General features: G+C 29.0%; 2 protein-coding genes across 2 annotated transcripts; both read right to left on the bottom strand.

Annotated features, from left to right (window-relative positions):
• Nucleotides 1-9,068: 9,068 nt before the first annotated feature.
• On the bottom strand, nucleotides 9,069-10,018 carry LOC119684289. The gene has a single exon (XM_038098297.1). It carries the CDS (start codon nucleotides 9,713-9,715, stop codon nucleotides 9,092-9,094), a length of 624 nt encoding a protein of 207 aa, XP_037954225.1. The 5' UTR covers nucleotides 9,716-10,018; the 3' UTR covers nucleotides 9,069-9,091.
• Nucleotides 10,019-17,571: 7,553 nt separating this feature from the next.
• Nucleotides 17,572-18,488, bottom strand: LOC119684306. The gene has a single exon (XM_038098320.1). The coding sequence runs from the start codon at nucleotides 18,183-18,185 to the stop codon at nucleotides 17,574-17,576; it is 612 nt and encodes a 203-aa protein (XP_037954248.1). The 5' UTR covers nucleotides 18,186-18,488; the 3' UTR covers nucleotides 17,572-17,573.
• Nucleotides 18,489-21,116: the final 2,628 nt, after the last annotated feature.

Raw genomic sequence — 21,116 nt, 5'->3', positions numbered from 1 at the left:
TTTTATAAACATATACATAAACATTTAATTTCTAATTTTAAACTAATAATTAATAAACATTTATTTAAACAATAATCTCTGTTTTTATCATTAACATATATATTCTATAGTATATATACTTAACATAATATAATTCCAAGTGCGAAGCAATATAAATTTTTAAAACTATTTTTCAATAGTTATAAAATTTTTAAAACTTCTTCAACCAAACTATTAGGTACAAAATATAAAATAAAAAATATTTATTTGTATTTGTATCAAACAAAAAAATATTCACTTAAATGCATAATAAATGCTGAAATTTAATATTTTAAATTCTCCAGTATATATAATATTTAATTTTCATTATTTTAATAAGTAATATTTTCATTATTAAGTATAAGTGAAATAGTAAAATATATAAATATTTTACGTATATAAAACAAAACTGAAATAATACATATATTAATAGTTCATTACTATACAAATACAAAAACACAAAAAAATATAAATTACATTAACTTATTTGAAATGATTAAATTTTATTTTAAATTTAATATTTAGAACAATTATAACAATAACAATTATATTATTATATGATTATATTATTTTTATTAAACTTAATTGCTACCAAAAGCTTACTTGCGTTTTCTAGAACTTCTGGTCAACATTGGGTGAACTGATGGTGCTGGTGCTGGTGCTTGTGGTAATGTTGTAGGAATTGGCGTAAGAATTTCACTCGCATCTAGTTCAGAATTTCTAGTTTGCGTGGCAGCGTTAATAGACACAAACCATTCATCACTGTTATGCTGCCGAGCACGTTCTATTGAAGTTGTAGGCGTATCAGTATCAGTAGCATGAACTATATTTGTAAATAAACGCCTTTTGCTCGGACCAGGTGCCAATGGTACAGCCGGCGGAGCATTCACACTTATTGGTGTGCTGGAATGATTTGGCTCACGTGACAAGCCCGAGGAACGCGTCGTATTTTGGGTAACTGTACTGTCTATTGGTACGAAATTTTTCTTCTTCAATTTAAATTTACCCACTAAACCTCGGCCCGTAACATTTACTACTTGTCCAGTAGTTATCCACGCTTTTACAAATTTTTTAATCAGTGTTATTCTAATTGGAGACAGCGTGATCTCATATTTTTCAGCAATATGTCGTTTTAGTTTTACAAGAGATACCCCTTGCCTGGAGTATAATTCTTGTAACGACTCGATTAACATATCGCGTGTAGTTTTCATTTTTATTTTTTAGTTAAATTAATTTGCGTTGGACAATTAAGAATGCAATTCAAGACTGATCAATGCTGTCGTGAACTTTTTGAATTCTCTTTGCTTTTTGCAAAAGTTTGGAAAAATAGCGTTAAAAAACAAAAGAAATTGTTAAAAATGTAACGGTTCTGCATTAGCTCGCGCTACACTTCAAATGTCAATAGTATCAATTCTTCACAAACAGAAGAAGTGAAGATGAAATTTAACTCATCATATTTGACATATATGCAATTTTAAAATTTAAATAAATTGAATTGTAACCACTAAAATGAAATAAACAATGTTCACATATGTAAGTGTAGAAAACACAAATGTTTTCTTATTTAATATAAGATCGTTGTTCAATGCAGTGCAGCCGCAACTGTTGTTGTTTTTCTTCAAAACAAGGGCATGTAGAAATAATTTTGCAGAATAATAACAACAGCGACAATAACAAATAGAAAAGAAAAAAAAATGAAGTGCCCTAAACGTAAAGACAACAACAAAGGCGAGCAACGTAAACAACATTAGATCAATTTCCAACATTTGTAACAATTACAACAACAACATGGCAGCATTATCAACATATTTTGTTCATATTCTAAATAAATATTTTAAAACAAATACTTCGTAGATCATTTTCAGTAATAAAAGAATCGATAATATTTAACTAATATTAGTTGTTGATATTTTATGGGAAAATAGTAGGAAAATTTTGGATTGAACATGGAGTTGTTTTGGATATTGCCAAGTAATGTTGGTTTTTAGAAGTTCCAAATTAATTTCATCAGTCGACTTATACTGACTGTAGTAATTTATAGAGGCTCTTAACATATAGTTTTTTTTGGATATAGTTAGTGGTTTGTTTGTTTGTTAAATAATTGAAATGAAGTATTTTTTTATGTATTTTTTTTAAACAATAAATTGCTAGCATATATATAACAAACACATGGTTTGTATATTTGATATATATTTTTGTATATACTTATTTTATATATTGTTAAGAGTATGTCAGCTGGTAAACCTCAAATAAGTCTATTAAAACGATGGCATATTATATCGTATTATTTATATATTTTACATTTCTGTTGCTGTTATTTTTTTTAAGTGTTTTAATAAAAGTTTAAAAAAACTCAAAAACAACAAAATGAATCAGAGTTATTGGACCAGTAATTGTATATGTATATAAATACATATCTCATATCTACTATATATGGAGATATATGCATTTTGGTGAATATTTAGATTGCAGTACACTTTTTACCATTTCTATCCCAAAATGTTTATTATTTATATAATTTGAAGTTACATACCAAGTGCCGTGCCAACCACATGCTTTTCTACAATTTCTATTTTATATATTTATATATGTATATATATATGTATGTGCATATATTATTTTATTTTATTAATTTTGTTTTTATGTTTTCAAAATCGAAAGAATCATCCTATGGCAGCCCCCTCTACGTAAAAGGATTAAATTTTTACTAACGATGGCTCCCATATCAAGCTTATAAAAGCACTGAAAAATAATAAGAAATATTAAAAAAATCGTCGTCGTGTTTGGTAAAATATACTTATATTAAGGATGACCCAAGCAAAAATGTTTATGCAATATATATCTATTGAATTTTTTTTATTCATTATTACATTTAAACATATATGTGATATAATATATTCGATTGTTTCTTAGTTAAATATTGACTCTAATTATTTGCTATTAATGTTCAAGGCCTAAATAAGTTTTTTTTTTGACACTAAACCAGCTTATTTGAATTTTTAAAAGACACTTTACAGTGTAATATCAAAATACTATCTTATTAATTAACTATCTTGAAAATAAAATTGGTTAATAATAAAAATATTTCCGAAGTCCCAGTAAGTAGTTCTACAAACATTGTTGGGATGAAAGCATAGAAGAACCATATAAAATTTATTATGGTGCTTTATGACGGTTTTTGTCAGTCGTAAAATCTCCCTTCCAATGTCACTGTCTTTTGTTCTTTATCTAGTCCATTTGGGTTAAGCTATTTCTTGCACATTAGGACACATTCGTACCTGTTCGTACCACCCCTTTTGCAATTTATAATTCAAGCATATTGGTTATAACAAAACCTAAAGTAATCATAATAGATGTGTCTTATTTTATTTCAATTAAAGTATATAAAAAAAAGAATTTATAATTTTTTTTATTTTCCATTATACATTATTTCCAGGTACAAAATCAGCACAACTTTAACTAAAAAAAATTAATTCTTATTCAACAATATACGTAAAAGAAATAATGTAAAAAAAAATTGTAATAAACAAAAAAAAATAATTCTTATTCTAATCAAAAAAAAAAAAACAGAAAGAGGAAGAGAAGAAAAAAAACTATGCACGAAGCAATAAAAACAATTTTTCTTTGCCTTGCCGGGCACTTACCACAACTGCTCTAATGACGTCACTAGCGCGATGGGTGTATTTAGATAAACCAAAAGAAATACTATCGACAAACAAAAAAATAATAAAAGAAAAAAAGTCCTTTTTTTCTCTACTTCTCTGATCCTTGAGCAATGTTAATAAAACTTATGTTACTCATCTTATTATTTAATATACATTATTCTACCGTAGTGACCACTGTTTTGTCGTCAGTGCTGTCCACCTTGCTGTTGCTGCCACCGTTACATTTCCTTATTATTTCTAAAGCACCATATAACTTTAATTTAAATAAAATAGTTTTTCATGAATTAATTGTTTATTTAACATTCTAATTTCAATTTTTTATTTAAATAGGATAGTTTTCAAAAATTTATAGGTTTACTTAGTATTTTAACTTTTACTTTAATTTTGGTTTAGTTTATATTTTTATGTTCGATTTTTAATTTAAATAAGATAATTTTTCAAGAACTTACAGTTTGAGTTAATATTTTAACTTTTACTTTAACTTTAAATAAAACTTATTTTTCACTTTTAATTGGTTTAGTTAATATATTTTAACTTCAATTTAATTTTTTATTTGGAACAAAAAAATAGTTTCAGTTTTATTCAGAAAAGAACAGTATCAAAAGAACAACTCCAAAAACCGTAGAAAAAGAAAAAGACAGCATCCACCGCGAACTACCCTTTTTATATCTCCTATTTTTCCGTAATCCAGAGTCCTGTTACTCTATAAAGAGTTTCTTGAACTTAGTTAGTGTGCCGCTTTCCAGTTACTAATTGTAACTATTTACATTTACAAAACTTGTACACTTGGCAGCATTCTCTCATTTTTTTCGTCCAGATCGTCCAAAGCTTTCGCCTTCCTTCGCTTTGCTTTGAATAATCAAAAGAAAGAAACGAAATGCAAAAGCTTTTGGGCACATTTTATTTCTTTTTGACAGGCACGTGCAATGCATATTAAAATTAAAACAAATAATTAAATTGCACATTTTTAGTTAAAATCAAAAATATGACATGTGGACATCAGCTTAGGGTAATTATATGTAATACTATTATTTTGATTTAATAATCATTTAATAATCATTTTATATAGGCATTGGGTGAACTGATGGTGCTGGTGTTGGTGCCTGTGGTAATGTTGTAGTAATTGCCGTTGGAATTTCACTCGCATCTAGTACAGAATTTCTGGTTTGCGAGACACCGTCAATAGACACAAAACATTCATTCATCACTATTATGCTGCCGAGCACGTTCTATTGAAGTTGTAGGCGTATCAGTAGCGTGAACTACATTTGAAAATAGACGCCTTTGCTGGGACCAGGTGCCAATGGTACAGCCGGCGGAGCATTCACACTTATTGGTGTGCTGGAATGATTTGGCTTACGTGACAAGCCCGAGGAACGCGTCGTATTTTGGGTAACTGTACTGTCTCTTGGTACGAAATTTTTCTGCTTCAATTTAAATTTACCCACTAATCCTCGGCCTGTAACATTTACTACTTGTCCAGTATTTATCCACGCTTTTACAAAATTTTTAATCAGAGTTATTCTAACCGGAGAAAGCGTGATCTCATATTTTAGTGCAATATGTCGTTTTAGTTTTACAAGAGATACCCCTTGCCTGAAGTATAATTCTTGCAAAGACTCTATTACCATATCACGTGTAGTTTTCATATTTATTTGTTAGTTAAATTAATTTGTGTTGAACAATTAAAAATGCAATTTAACATTGAAATGAAATAAAACAATGCTCACATACATATGTGTACAAAAGAAATGTTTTTTATTTAATACATGATCATTGTTCAATACAGTTGCAGTCGCAACTGTTGTTGTTTTTCTTCAAAACAAGAAAAAAAAATGAAGTGATCTAAACATAAAGACAATACCAAAGACGCATTCAAGCCAGCAAAGGCGAGCAACGCAAACAATATTAGATCAATTTCTGACATTTGTAAACATACAATTTATAACAATTACAACAACAACAGAGCAGCCACTGTACAGTAGCGAAATTTAAAATGGCCATCATCTGAAGCAATGTTGGCACTACACAATGTACGACCATAATTTCAGCTGGAGTATGAATAACCTCATAGGACTTTACTTGTTCCACGACTTGCAAGGGAGTAATACGTCTTAAAGTTGGAAAGGCAGTTATACGTCTCTCTGAACAAGACATTAAAATTAAGTCAATGTAGTTATATATCTTGACTAGTAAAATTCAAGTTAAAATAATTCAAGTAGAATTCTAGTTAAAAAAAATAATTAGTCAATGTAGTTAAACTTCTTGACCAATAATATTTTCTTTAGAATTTATGCTAACATTGATAAACACTGATCAAAGTTAAAACCTAGCATAAAATTCTAATCCCAAACTAACGAGATTTTCTTCTAAGACTAGCAAGAGGTGTGTCGTCTGACAATAACACATCGATAATATAGGTCTTGAAGGTCTTGAACAATTGAACAAGATTGAACAGCTTCCAGAAAATAATCACAGTCGTCAAATTATTAAACTACCATTATATTATAAACCACATTCCTAAATTTTCTTTCAAATATAAATTTGAATTATTCTATCAAATTGTCTTTAACTTCCGAAAATAGTATAAAATATTGCAACGACATCTGGACAACAGGTAAGCATACCCCAGCACTAGTAATGAATAAGAGAAGTCGTTATAACATATGTGTTAGTTTATAATTGAAATTCCTATCTAAATTAGTAGGTTTATTAATGTTTATGTGAATATTAAAATAAATATTATATTTAAATAAACATATACAGTAAAATTGATAAGTGATCATTTTACATACCATATATGTAGATTGAAACCAAGAGATCTTATCAAAGTCTTGCTAATGCAGGTTAGGTTAGGTTGGAGTAGCGTTTTTTTGCCCAAAGCCCACTTAAGCTCAAATAATGGCCCATTGTGATGCCACAGGATTAGCATTTCTACATGCGCCGACTAGAGGTCAGCGCACAAGCAATGTGGAAATGCACGACTCCCCCATTAGGTAAAGATGAGCCAACCTAACAATTCTATCAAATTGACTAAGCCCCTAATTTTGCAGGATGATGGCTCTATTAGGTCAGTAAGGAAAGGGGCCTAGACGATTTTAGATCTCCTAACTAAAGATGGACACTGACATATGTGATTGAGCACAGTTTCCTCCTCAACCGCAGAGCCACAACCTCGACGAAAGTCATTATAAGCTAAATCTAGCTTCATAGTATATCTTTCTATTACACAGTGAACCGTCAAAATAGATACCGTAGTACTGAGTAGTTTATTTTTTTGAATAGAACTGAAATTCACAATTTTTCTTTTTCGCACCAACACTTTTAGCTAGTGTACGGGTAGGGAAGATCCAATTGTATAGTAAGAAATGTACAGTGAAATTTTTGAAATTTTTGTTTGAACACTAAAATTTTAGTACATCTAATAACGTTACCACTTTATTGCTTAAAAAGTAGACAAGACAGAAACACCAACGGCTGATCATAGTTCCAGGGTTGCATATATTACTTTGTTAAATATAGATAGGCGTGACACTGAGAGCATAAAAAATGTGCTTATCTTAGAAGTAACATTAACTAAAGCAGTGCAACGGAAGAAGGTGTTGGAGTTCATATAAACAAGCTAAAAAGCATCCTCGGACGATAATGAATATATCAGTGAACTTTGTGATTTTTCATTGCTGGAATTTTTGAACTGCAAGTGATAGGTATCGAACCCTATCAAATAAGAATCATAGACTCACATTTTAATATACGAAACCGAATGTCACATTTATATTACGTTGCTCAAATTTGTAGAGATGATGGTATTATTTTTAAATTTATTGTATCTTTATGTATTTTTTTATAAACATTTTGTTTGGTTGATCCTTTTAAATGTAATGTAATGTATTTATCATAATTTCCTTATAATGATATATTTTATTATCACTTAAAAGGATACCGGAGATGATGCAAAGAAGACTGATGAAGTACAACCAGATACCGTAGATGAAGACGATGACGTTAAAGAGGAATTAGAGAATGATGATGCAGATAAAGAAGTTGATACTCCTCTCTCTACCACAGGAGCTAGTCACAGAGCAAAAAAGTCTGATTTAGATATAAATGAAGATAATGATGCAGAAGAAGATAACGAAGCAGATGATGCTACAGAAGAAGTAAATACAGAAGAGACTGAAGTAAATAAATAAAATTTAGCCATATAAAACCCATAAATAATGTTAATATTCAATTTTTAGGAAACTGCTTCCATATCTCCAAAAGGTGCTCGTAAGCGTCGTGTGCGTAAAGATCAGTCCTAAATGCTAAGAGTTTTATTTCATCTTATACTTAAAATTCCAAAAACAAAAAAATGTACAGATGAAAATTTTGCATTCGTCGCAAATAGTCGACACCGGCTGTACGCTCAGAAATCAGAAAAGCTTTTCTATCTCAATATATAATAAAACAATTCACCACGAAATTATTCTGAAAATTGTAATTTAGATAAAAAGCAATTAGAAATTTAAATTTAGTTAAAATAAGTAAGGAAAGTGTGCGCATTTGTATTGTGTAGTAAATATTTTATGGCGTTTTTTAGTTTCTGTTTTTGAATAACGTTCTCATTTTAGTATAAAATGTGTCGAACTTGTGTTTTTTGCTTCACCTTAAGTTAATATTATTTCAACAAAAGTTTAGCTAATTAAAAATAAAACAAAGTTTTTTGTTTTTAATTTTTATTAATTTATCAAAGGGAACAAAAAAGTATTTACAAGATTTAAGTTGGAAATAATAATGTACTTCAATTTTATAAACATATACATAAACATTTAATTTCTAATTTTAAACTAATAATTAATAAACATTTATTTAAACAATAATCTCTGTTTTTATCATTAACATATATATTCTATAGTATATATACTTAACATAATATAATTCCAAGTGCGAAGCAATATAAATTTTTAAAACTATTTTTCAATAGTTATAAAATTTTTAAAACTTCTTCAACCAAACTATTAGGTACAAAATATAAAATAAAAAATATTTATTTGTATTTGTATCAAACAAAAAAATATTCACTTAAATGCATAATAAATGCTGAAATTTAATATTTTAAATTCTCCAGTATATATGTATAATATTTAATTTTCATTATTTTAATAAGTAATATTTTCATTATTAAGTATAAGTGAAATAGTAAAATATATAAATATTTTACGTATATAAAACAAAACTGAAATAATACATATATTAATAGTTCATTACTATACAAATACAAAAACACAAAAAAATATAAATTACATTAACTTATTTGAAATGATTAAATTTTATTTTAAATTTAATATTTAGAACAATTATAACAATAACAATTATATTATTATATGATTATATTATTTTTATTAAACTTAATTGCTACCAAAAGCTTACTTGCGTTTTCTAGAACTTCTGGTCAACATTGGGTGAACTGATGGTGCTGGTGCTGGTGCTGGTGCTGGTGCTTGTGGTAATGTTGTAGGAATTGGCGTAAGAATTTCACTCGCATCTAGTTCAGAATTTCTAGTTTGCGTGGCAGCGTTAATAGACACAAACCATTCATCACTGTTATGCTGCCGAGCACGTTCTATTGAAGTTGTAGGCGTATCAGTATCAGTAGCATGAACTATATTTGTAAATAAACGCCTTTTGCTCGGACCAGGTGCCAATGGTACAGCCGGCGGAGCATTCACACTTATTGGTGTGCTGGAATGATTTGGCTCACGTGACAAGCCCGAGGAACGCGTCGTATTTTGGGTAACTGTACTGTCTATTGGTACGAAATTTTTCTTCTTCAATTTAAATTTACCCACTAAACCTCGGCCCGTAACATTTACTACTTGTCCAGTAGTTATCCACGCTTTTACAAATTTTTTAATCAGTGTTATTCTAATTGGAGACAGCGTGATCTCATATTTTTCAGCAATATGTCGTTTTAGTTTTACAAGAGATACCCCTTGCCTGGAGTATAATTCTTGTAACGACTCGATTAACATATCGCGTGTAGTTTTCATTTTTATTTTTTAGTTAAATTAATTTGCGTTGGACAATTAAGAATGCAATTCAAGACTGATCAATGCTGTCGTGAACTTTTTGAATTCTCTTTGCTTTTTGCAAAAGTTTGGAAAAATAGCGTTAAAAAACAAAAGAAATTGTTAAAAATGTAACGGTTCTGCATTAGCTCGCGCTACACTTCAAATGTCAATAGTATCAATTCTTCACAAACAGAAGAAGTGAAGATGAAATTTAACTCATCATATTTGACATATATGCAATTTTAAAATTTAAATAAATTGAATTGTAACCACTAAAATGAAATAAACAATGTTCACATATGTAAGTGTAGAAAACACAAATGTTTTCTTATTTAATATAAGATCGTTGTTCAATGCAGTGCAGCCGCAACTGTTGTTGTTTTTCTTCAAAACAAGGGCATGTAGAAATAATTTTGCAGAATAATAACAACAGCGACAATAACAAATAGAAAAGAAAAAAAAATGAAGTGCCCTAAACGTAAAGACAACAACAAAGGCGAGCAACGTAAACAACATTAGATCAATTTCCAACATTTGTAACAATTACAACAACAACATGGCAGCATTATCAACATATTTTGTTCATATTCTAAATAAATATTTTAAAACAAATACTTCGTAGATCATTTTCAGTAATAAAAGAATCGATAATATTTAACTAATATTAGTTGTTGATATTTTATGGGAAAATAGTAGGAAAATTTTGGATTGAACATGGAGTTGTTTTGGATATTGCCAAGTAATGTTGGTTTTTAGAAGTTCCAAATTAATTTCATCAGTCGACTTATACTGACTGTAGTAATTTATAGAGGCTCTTAACATATAGTTTTTTTTGGATATAGTTAGTGGTTTGTTTGTTTGTTAAATAATTGAAATGAAGTATTTTTTTATGTATTTTTTTTAAACAATAAATTGCTAGCATATATATAACAAACACATGGTTTGTATATTTGATATATATTTTTGTATATACTTATTTTATATATTGTTAAGAGTATGTCAGCTGGTAAACCTCAAATAAGTCTATTAAAACGATGGCATATTATATCGTATTATTTATATATTTTACATTTCTGTTGCTGTTATTTTTTTTAAGTGTTTTAATAAAAGTTTAAAAAAACTCAAAAACAACAAAATGAATCAGAGTTATTGGACCAGTAATTGTATATGTATATAAATACATATCTCATATCTACTATATATGGAGATATATGCATTTTGGTGAATATTTAGATTGCAGTACACTTTTTACCATTTCTATCCCAAAATGTTTATTATTTATATAATTTGAAGTTACATACCAAGTGCCGTGCCAACCACATGCTTTTCTACAATTTCTATTTTATATATTTATATATGTATATATATATGTATGTGCATATATTATTTTATTTTATTAATTTTGTTTTTATGTTTTCAAAATCGAAAGAATCATCCTATGGCAGCCCCCTCTACGTAAAAGGATTAAATTTTTACTAACGATGGCTCCCATATCAAGCTTATAAAAGCACTGAAAAATAATAAGAAATATTAAAAAAATCGTCGTCGTGTTTGGTAAAATATACTTATATTAAGGATGACCCAAGCAAAAATGTTTATGCAATATATATCTATTGAATTTTTTTTATTCATTATTACATTTAAACATATATGTGATATAATATATTCGATTGTTTCTTAGTTAAATATTGACTCTAATTATTTGCTATTAATGTTCAAGGCCTAAATAAGTTTTTTTTTTGACACTAAACCAGCTTATTTGAATTTTTAAAAGACACTTTACAGTGTAATATCAAAATACTATCTTATTAATTAACTATCTTGAAAATAAAATTGGTTAATAATAAAAATATTTCCGAAGTCCCAGTAAGTAGTTCTACAAACATTGTTGGGATGAAAGCATAGAAGAACCATATAAAATTTATTATGGTGCTTTATGACGGTTTTTGTCAGTCGTAAAATCTCCCTTCCAATGTCACTGTCTTTTGTTCTTTATCTAGTCCATTTGGGTTAAGCTATTTCTTGCACATTAGGACACATTCGTACCTGTTCGTACCACCCCTTTTGCAATTTATAATTCAAGCATATTGGTTATAACAAAACCTAAAGTAATCATAATAGATGTGTCTTATTTTATTTCAATTAAAGTATATAAAAAAAAGAATTTATAATTTTTTTTATTTTCCATTATACATTATTTCCAGGTACAAAATCAGCACAACTTTAACTAAAAAAAATTAATTCTTATTCAACAATATACGTAAAAGAAATAATGTAAAAAAAAATTGTAATAAACAAAAAAAAATAATTCTTATTCTAATCAAAAAAAAAAAAACAGAAAGAGGAAGAGAAGAAAAAAAACTATGCACGAAGCAATAAAAACAATTTTTCTTTGCCTTGCCGGGCACTTACCACAACTGCTCTAATGACGTCACTAGCGCGATGGGTGTATTTAGATAAACCAAAAGAAATACTATCGACAAACAAAAAAATAATAAAAGAAAAAAAGTCCTTTTTTTCTCTACTTCTCTGATCCTTGAGCAATGTTAATAAAACTTATGTTACTCATCTTATTATTTAATATACATTATTCTACCGTAGTGACCACTGTTTTGTCGTCAGTGCTGTCCACCTTGCTGTTGCTGCCACCGTTACATTTCCTTATTATTTCTAAAGCACCATATAACTTTAATTTAAATAAAATAGTTTTTCATGAATTAATTGTTTATTTAACATTCTAATTTCAATTTTTTATTTAAATAGGATAGTTTTCAAAAATTTATAGGTTTACTTAGTATTTTAACTTTTACTTTAATTTTGGTTTAGTTTATATTTTTATGTTCGATTTTTAATTTAAATAAGATAATTTTTCAAGAACTTACAGTTTGAGTTAATATTTTAACTTTTACTTTAACTTTAAATAAAACTTATTTTTCACTTTTAATTGGTTTAGTTAATATATTTTAACTTCAATTTAATTTTTTATTTGGAACAAAAAAATAGTTTCAGTTTTATTCAGAAAAGAACAGTATCAAAAGAACAACTCCAAAAACCGTAGAAAAAGAAAAAGACAGCATCCACCGCGAACTACCCTTTTTATATCTCCTATTTTTCCGTAATCCAGAGTCCTGTTACTCTATAAAGAGTTTCTTGAACTTAGTTAGTGTGCCGCTTTCCAGTTACTAATTGTAACTATTTACATTTACAAAACTTGTACACTTGGCAGCATTCTCTCATTTTTTTCGTCCAGATCGTCCAAAGCTTTCGCCTTCCTTCGCTTTGCTTTGAATAATCAAAAGAAAGAAACGAAATGCAAAAGCTTTTGGGCACATTTTATTTCTTTTTGACAGGCACGTGCAATGCATATTAAAATTAAAACAAATAATTAAATTGCACATTTTTAGTTAAAATCAAAAATATGACATGTGGACATCAGCTTAGGGTAATTATATGTAATACTATTATTTTGATTTAATAATCATTTAATAATCATTTTATATAGGCATTGGGTGAACTGATGGTGCTGGTGTTGGTGCCTGTGGTAATGTTGTAGTAATTGCCGTTGGAATTTCACTCGCATCTAGTACAGAATTTCTGGTTTGCGAGACACCGTCAATAGACACAAAACATTCATTCATCACTATTATGCTGCCGAGCACGTTCTATTGAAGTTGTAGGCGTATCAGTAGCGTGAACTACATTTGAAAATAGACGCCTTTGCTGGGACCAGGTGCCAATGGTACAGCCGGCGGAGCATTCACACTTATTGGTGTGCTGGAATGATTTGGCTTACGTGACAAGCCCGAGGAACGCGTCGTATTTTGGGTAACTGTACTGTCTCTTGGTACGAAATTTTTCTGCTTCAATTTAAATTTACCCACTAATCCTCGGCCTGTAACATTTACTACTTGTCCAGTATTTATCCACGCTTTTACAAAATTTTTAATCAGAGTTATTCTAACCGGAGAAAGCGTGATCTCATATTTTAGTGCAATATGTCGTTTTAGTTTTACAAGAGATACCCCTTGCCTGAAGTATAATTCTTGCAAAGACTCTATTACCATATCACGTGTAGTTTTCATATTTATTTGTTAGTTAAATTAATTTGTGTTGAACAATTAAAAATGCAATTTAACATTGAAATGAAATAAAACAATGCTCACATACATATGTGTACAAAAGAAATGTTTTTTATTTAATACATGATCATTGTTCAATACAGTTGCAGTCGCAACTGTTGTTGTTTTTCTTCAAAACAAGAAAAAAAAATGAAGTGATCTAAACATAAAGACAATACCAAAGACGCATTCAAGCCAGCAAAGGCGAGCAACGCAAACAATATTAGATCAATTTCTGACATTTGTAAACATACAATTTATAACAATTACAACAACAACAGAGCAGCCACTGTACAGTAGCGAAATTTAAAATGGCCATCATCTGAAGCAATGTTGGCACTACACAATGTACGACCATAATTTCAGCTGGAGTATGAATAACCTCATAGGACTTTACTTGTTCCACGACTTGCAAGGGAGTAATACGTCTTAAAGTTGGAAAGGCAGTTATACGTCTCTCTGAACAAGACATTAAAATTAAGTCAATGTAGTTATATATCTTGACTAGTAAAATTCAAGTTAAAATAATTCAAGTAGAATTCTAGTTAAAAAAAATAATTAGTCAATGTAGTTAAACTTCTTGACCAATAATATTTTCTTTAGAATTTATGCTAACATTGATAAACACTGATCAAAGTTAAAACCTAGCATAAAATTCTAATCCCAAACTAACGAGATTTTCTTCTAAGACTAGCAAGAGGTGTGTCGTCTGACAATAACACATCGATAATATAGGTCTTGAAGGTCTTGAACAATTGAACAAGATTGAACAGCTTCCAGAAAATAATCACAGTCGTCAAATTATTAAACTACCATTATATTATAAACCACATTCCTAAATTTTCTTTCAAATATAAATTTGAATTATTCTATCAAATTGTCTTTAACTTCCGAAAATAGTATAAAATATTGCAACGACATCTGGACAACAGGTAAGCATACCCCAGCACTAGTAATGAATAAGAGAAGTCGTTATAACATATGTGTTAGTTTATAATTGAAATTCCTATCTAAATTAGTAGGTTTATTAATGTTTATGTGAATATTAAAATAAATATTATATTTAAATAAACATATACAGTAAAATTGATAAGTGATCATTTTACATACCATATATGTAGATTGAAACCAAGAGATCTTATCAAAGTCTTGCTAATGCAGGTTAGGTTAGGTTGGAGTAGCGTTTTTTTGCCCAAAGCCCACTTAAGCTCAAATAATGGCCCATTGTGATGCCACAGGATTAGCATTTCTACATGCGCCGACTAGAGGTCAGCGCACAAGCAATGTGGAAATGCACGACTCCCCCATTAGGTAAAGATGAGCCAACCTAACAATTCTATCAAATTGACTAAGCCCCTAATTTTGCAGGATGATGGCTCTATTAGGTCAGTAAGGAAAGGGGCCTAGACGATTTTAGATCTCCTAACTAAAGATGGACACTGACATATGTGATTGAGCACAGTTTCCTCCTCAACCGCAGAGCCACAACCTCGACGAAAGTCATTATAAGCTAAATCTAGCTTCATAGTATATCTTTCTATTACACAGTGAACCGTCAAAATAGATACCGTAGTACTGAGTAGTTTATTTTTTTGAATAGAACTGAAATTCACAATTTTTCTTTTTCGCACCAACACTTTTAGCTAGTGTACGGGTAGGGAAGATCCAATTGTATAGTAAGAAATGTACAGTGAAATTTTTGAAATTTTTGTTTGAACACTAAAATTTTAGTACATCTAATAACGTTACCACTTTATTGCTTAAAAAGTAGACAAGACAGAAACACCAACGGCTGATCATAGTTCCAGGGTTGCATATATTACTTTGTTAAATATAGATAGGCGTGACACTGAGAGCATAAAAAATGTGCTTATCTTAGAAGTAACATTAACTAAAGCAGTGCAACGGAAGAAGGTGTTGGAGTTCATATAAACAAGCTAAAAAGCATCCTCGGACGATAATGAATATATCAGTGAACTTTGTGATTTTTCATTGCTGGAATTTTTGAACTGCAAGTGATAGGTATCGAACCCTATCAAATAAGAATCATAGACTCACATTTTAATATACGAAACCGAATGTCACATTTATATTACGTTGCTCAAATTTGTAGAGATGATGGTATTATTTTTAAATTTATTGTATCTTTATGTATTTTTTTATAAACATTTTGTTTGGTTGATCCTTTTAAATGTAATGTAATGTATTTATCATAATTTCCTTATAATGATATATTTTATTATCACTTAAAAGGATACCGGAGATGATGCAAAGAAGACTGATGAAGTACAACCAGATACCGTAGATGAAGACGATGACGTTAAAGAGGAATTAGAGAATGATGATGCAGATAAAGAAGTTGATACTCCTCTCTCTACCACAGGAGCTAGTCACAGAGCAAAAAAGTCTGATTTAGATATAAATGAAGATAATGATGCAGAAGAAGATAACGAAGCAGATGATGCTACAGAAGAAGTAAATACAGAAGAGACTGAAGTAAATAAATAAAATTTAGCCATATAAAACCCATAAATAATGTTAATATTCAATTTTTAGGAAACTGCTTCCATATCTCCAAAAGGTGCTCGTAAGCGTCGTGTGCGTAAAGATCAGTCCTAAATGCTAAGAGTTTTATTTCATCTTATACTTAAAATTCCAAAAACAAAAAAATGTACAGATGAAAATTTTGCATTCGTCGCAAATAGTCGACACCGGCTGTACGCTCAGAAATCAGAAAAGCTTTTCTATCTCAATATATAATAAAACAATTCACCACGAAATTATTCTGAAAATTGTAATTTAGATAAAAAGCAATTAGAAATTTAAATTTAGTTAAAATAAGTAAGGAAAGTGTGCGCATTTGTATTGTGTAGTAAATATTTTATGGCGTTTTTTAGTTTCTGTTTTTGCATAACGTTCTCATTTTAGTATAAAATGTGTCGAACTTGTGTTTTTTGCTTCACCTTAAGTTAATATTATTTCAACAAAAGTTTAGCTAATTAAAAATAAAACAAAGTTTTTTGTTTTTAATTTTTATTAATTTATCAAAGGGAACAAAAAAGTATTTACAAGATTTAAGTTGGAAATAATAATGTACTTCAATTTTATAAACATATACATAAACATTTAATTTCTAATTTTAAACTAATAATTAATAAACATTTATTTAAACAATAATCTCTGTTTTTATCATTAACATATATATTCTATAGTATATATACTTAACATAATATAATTCCAAGTGCGAAGCAATATAAATTTTTAAAACTATTTTTCAATAGTTATAAAATTTTTAAAACTTCTTCAACCAAACTATTAGGTACAAAATATAAAATAAAAAATATTTATTTGTATTTGTATCAAACAAAAAAATATTCACTTAAATGCATAATAAATGCTGAAATTTAATATTTTAAATTCTCCAGTATATATAATATTTAATTTTCATTATTTTAATAAGTAATATTTTCATTATTAAGTATAAGTGAAATAGTAAAATATATAAATATTTTACGTATATAAAACAAAACTGAAATAATACATATATTAATAGTTCATTACTATACAAATACAAAAACACAAAAAAATATAAATTACATTAACTTATTTGAAATGATTAAATTTTATTTTAAATTTAATATTTAGAACAATTATAACAATAACAATTATATTATTATATGATTATATTATTTTTATTAAACTTAATTGCTACCAAAAGCTTACTTGCGTTTTCTAGAACTTCTGGTCAACATTGGGTGAACTGATGGTGCTGGTGCTGGTGCTTGTGGTAATGTTGTAGGAATTGGCGTAAGAATTTCACTCGCATCTAGTTCAGAATTTCTAGTTTGCGTGGCAGCGTTAATAGACACAAACCATTCATCACTGTTATGCTGCCGAGCACGTTCTATTGAAGTTGTAGGCGTATCAGTATCAGTAGCATGAACTATATTTGTAAATAAACGCCTTTTGCTCGGACCAGGTGCCAATGGTACAGCCGGCGGAGCATTCACACTTATTGGTGTGCTGGAATGATTTGGCTCACGTGACAAGCCCGAGGAACGCGTCGTATTTTGGGTAACTGTACTGTCTATTGGTACGAAATTTTTCTTCTTCAATTTAAATTTACCCACTAAACCTCGGCCCGTAACATTTACTACTTGTCCAGTAGTTATCCACGCTTTTACAAATTTTTTAATCAGTGTTATTCTAATTGGAGACAGCGTGATCTCATATTTTTCAGCAATATGTCGTTTTAGTTTTACAAGAGATACCCCTTGCCTGGAGTATAATTCTTGTAACGACTCGATTAACATATCGCGTGTAGTTTTCATTTTTATTTTTTAGTTAAATTAATTTGCGTTGGACAATTAAGAATGCAATTCAAGACTGATCAATGCTGTCGTGAACTTTTTGAATTCTCTTTGCTTTTTGCAAAAGTTTGGAAAAATAGCGTTAAAAAACAAAAGAAATTGTTAAAAATGTAACGGTTCTGCATTAGCTCGCGCTACACTTCAAATGTCAATAGTATCAATTCTTCACAAACAGAAGAAGTGAAGATGAAATTTAACTCATCATATTTGACATATATGCAATTTTAAAATTTAAATAAATTGAATTGTAACCACTAAAATGAAATAAACAATGTTCACATATGTAAGTGTAGAAAACACAAATGTTTTCTTATTTAATATAAGATCGTTGTTCAATGCAGTGCAGCCGCAACTGTTGTTGTTTTTCTTCAAAACAAGGGCATGTAGAAATAATTTTGCAGAATAATAACAACAGCGACAATAACAAATAGAAAAGAAAAAAAAATGAAGTGCCCTAAACGTAAAGACAACAACAAAGGCGAGCAACGTAAACAACATTAGATCAATTTCCAACATTTGTAACAATTACAACAACAACATGGCAGCATTATCAACATATTTTGTTCATATTCTAAATAAATATTTTAAAACAAATACTTCGTAGATCATTTTCAGTAATAAAAGAATCGATAATATTTAACTAATATTAGTTGTTGATATTTTATGGAAAAATAGTAGGAAAATTTTGGATTGAACATGGAGTTGTTTTGGATATTGCCAAGTAATGTTGGTTTTTAGAAGTTCCAAATTAATTTCATCAGTCGACTTATACTGACTGTAGTAATTTATAGAGGCTCTTAACATATAGTTTTTCTTGGATATAGTTAATGGTTTGTTTCTTTGTTTATTTGTTAAATAATTGAAATGAAGTATTTTTTATGTATTTTTTTTAAACAATAAATTTCTAGCATATATGTATATAACAAACACATGGTTTTTATATTTGATATATATTTTTGTATATACTTATTTTATACATTGTAAAGAGTATGTCAGCTGGTAAACCTCAAATAAGTCTATTTAAACGATGGCATATTATATCGTATTATTTAGATATTTTACATTTTTGTTGCTGTTATTTTTTTAAGTGAATCAGAGTTATTGGTACAGTAATTGTATATATAAATACATATCTACTATACATACATATGTATATGGAGACACAGTTAAACTTCCATAACACGAAGTCCAATTTTGCAAAGAAAAGGTTCGACTTATGGAGACTTCGAGTTAGAAAATTTTTCTATTTTTTTTTGTACTTTTGAAAGGAACTAGAATTACATTTTCAGATATTAATTTTTTTGCAATCAAATAAAGCACAAAAGTTATACTGAAGTAAAATATTTAGAAATTAGGGTTTGGGTCTTTAGTTTTGTTTCTTATTTTCAGTAAAAAGAGATTCCACTTTATTCATACTCTTATACTGATCATTAGTTGTAGTATCATTCGCTTGCAAATATAAATTTAAAATATTAAATGAGTCTTCTACTTTATTCTTGTAAGGCTGATGAATTATTAGATCTAACGAATCATCATCATTACTTTGCGTTGCGCTTAGAATTGGATCCAGTATTTTAGAGCTATTTTGCTCAATAGTCGTCTGTATATTGTCAAGTTCAATATAATGGTAAGGAGTAGCATTGGAAGTTATTTTATTTATTTTAAATCACGATGCCAGTGACTGACATTTACATAAAGAAGCATTATAAGAAAAAAATTAAACATTTAGTTTGGAAAAAGGGACTTCCCCTAACAGCAAAATGCATTTATACTTAAAACAAAAATTCAACTTATAGAATGCTCTTTCAAATATTTCTATTGGCACGGAACAAAATTTTTGTTCGAGTTATAGAGAAATTTGAGTTATAGAAGTTCGAGTTATGGAAGCAGATTTGTATGTAATTTGCTCTCTAAGACCTTGGTGCACTACTTTTGGTTCGAGTTATAGAAAATTCGAGTTATAGAAGTTCGAGTTATGGAAGTTTGTCTATATGCATATATATGTATGCATTTTGGTGAAAATTTAGATTGCAGTACACTTTTTACCATTTCTATCCCAAAATGTTTATTATTTATATAATTTGAAGTTACATACCAAGTGCCGTGCCAACCATATGCTTTTCTACAATTTCTATTCTATATGTATGTATGTATATATGTATTTATATATGTATGTGCATATATTATTTTATTTTATTAATTTTGTTTTTATGTTTTCGAAATCAAAAGGGTCATCATGTAGCAGCCAGCACCACTTAAAAGGATTAAATTTTTGCTGACGATAGTTCCCATTCCAAGTTTTACGCAAGCACTGGAAAAAATGAAAAATATTAAAAGAATCGTCGTCGTGTTTGGTGAAATAAACTTATATTGTGTTATTGTGGATCTCTCCGTTGGGTAAATAAATAATAAAAACGCTAACATGTGTTCCTATAGCCACTCTTATGCGCCAACATGCGTAAGGATAATTTTAATAATATTTTGTCTAAATAGAAATTTAACTTTGAACCCTTGAATGTTCTGTTCTGTGCTGTAGTAGTAGTTGCATCATTTAAGGGGTTACTTATAATGAGAATAACAGAAGTAGAGCAGAACTTCGGGAATCCTATTGACAAAAAGCCAGCCAAAATTGTAAGGATGGTCAACGCGGTTGTGGAGTTTTACTGCTCCACAAAAAGAATTTAAAACTTGAATATTCTGTCAATTTATTTGCTGTAACAAACAAAAAATACAAAGTTCTAGGGTTGAAGTCGCCACACCAATTTCAACCGGAAGCTTGTCTGGTGCGGCTCACTTATAATGATGCATTTTATCCAACTTCGGTTGATTTGCTGCTGCTGCTGCTGCTTCGGCTGTTGCTACTCTTTTGGTTAACTTATATGGGAATTTATA

Source organism: Teleopsis dalmanni, chromosome 2 (assembly GCF_002237135.1).
Source record: "Teleopsis dalmanni isolate 2A chromosome 2, ASM223713v2, whole genome shotgun sequence".
In the NCBI taxonomy this organism is placed as follows: Eukaryota; Metazoa; Arthropoda; class Insecta; order Diptera; family Diopsidae; genus Teleopsis; species Teleopsis dalmanni.
The sequence above is the reverse complement of the archived record's forward strand: the minus strand, read 5'-3'. Positions and strand labels throughout refer to the sequence as shown.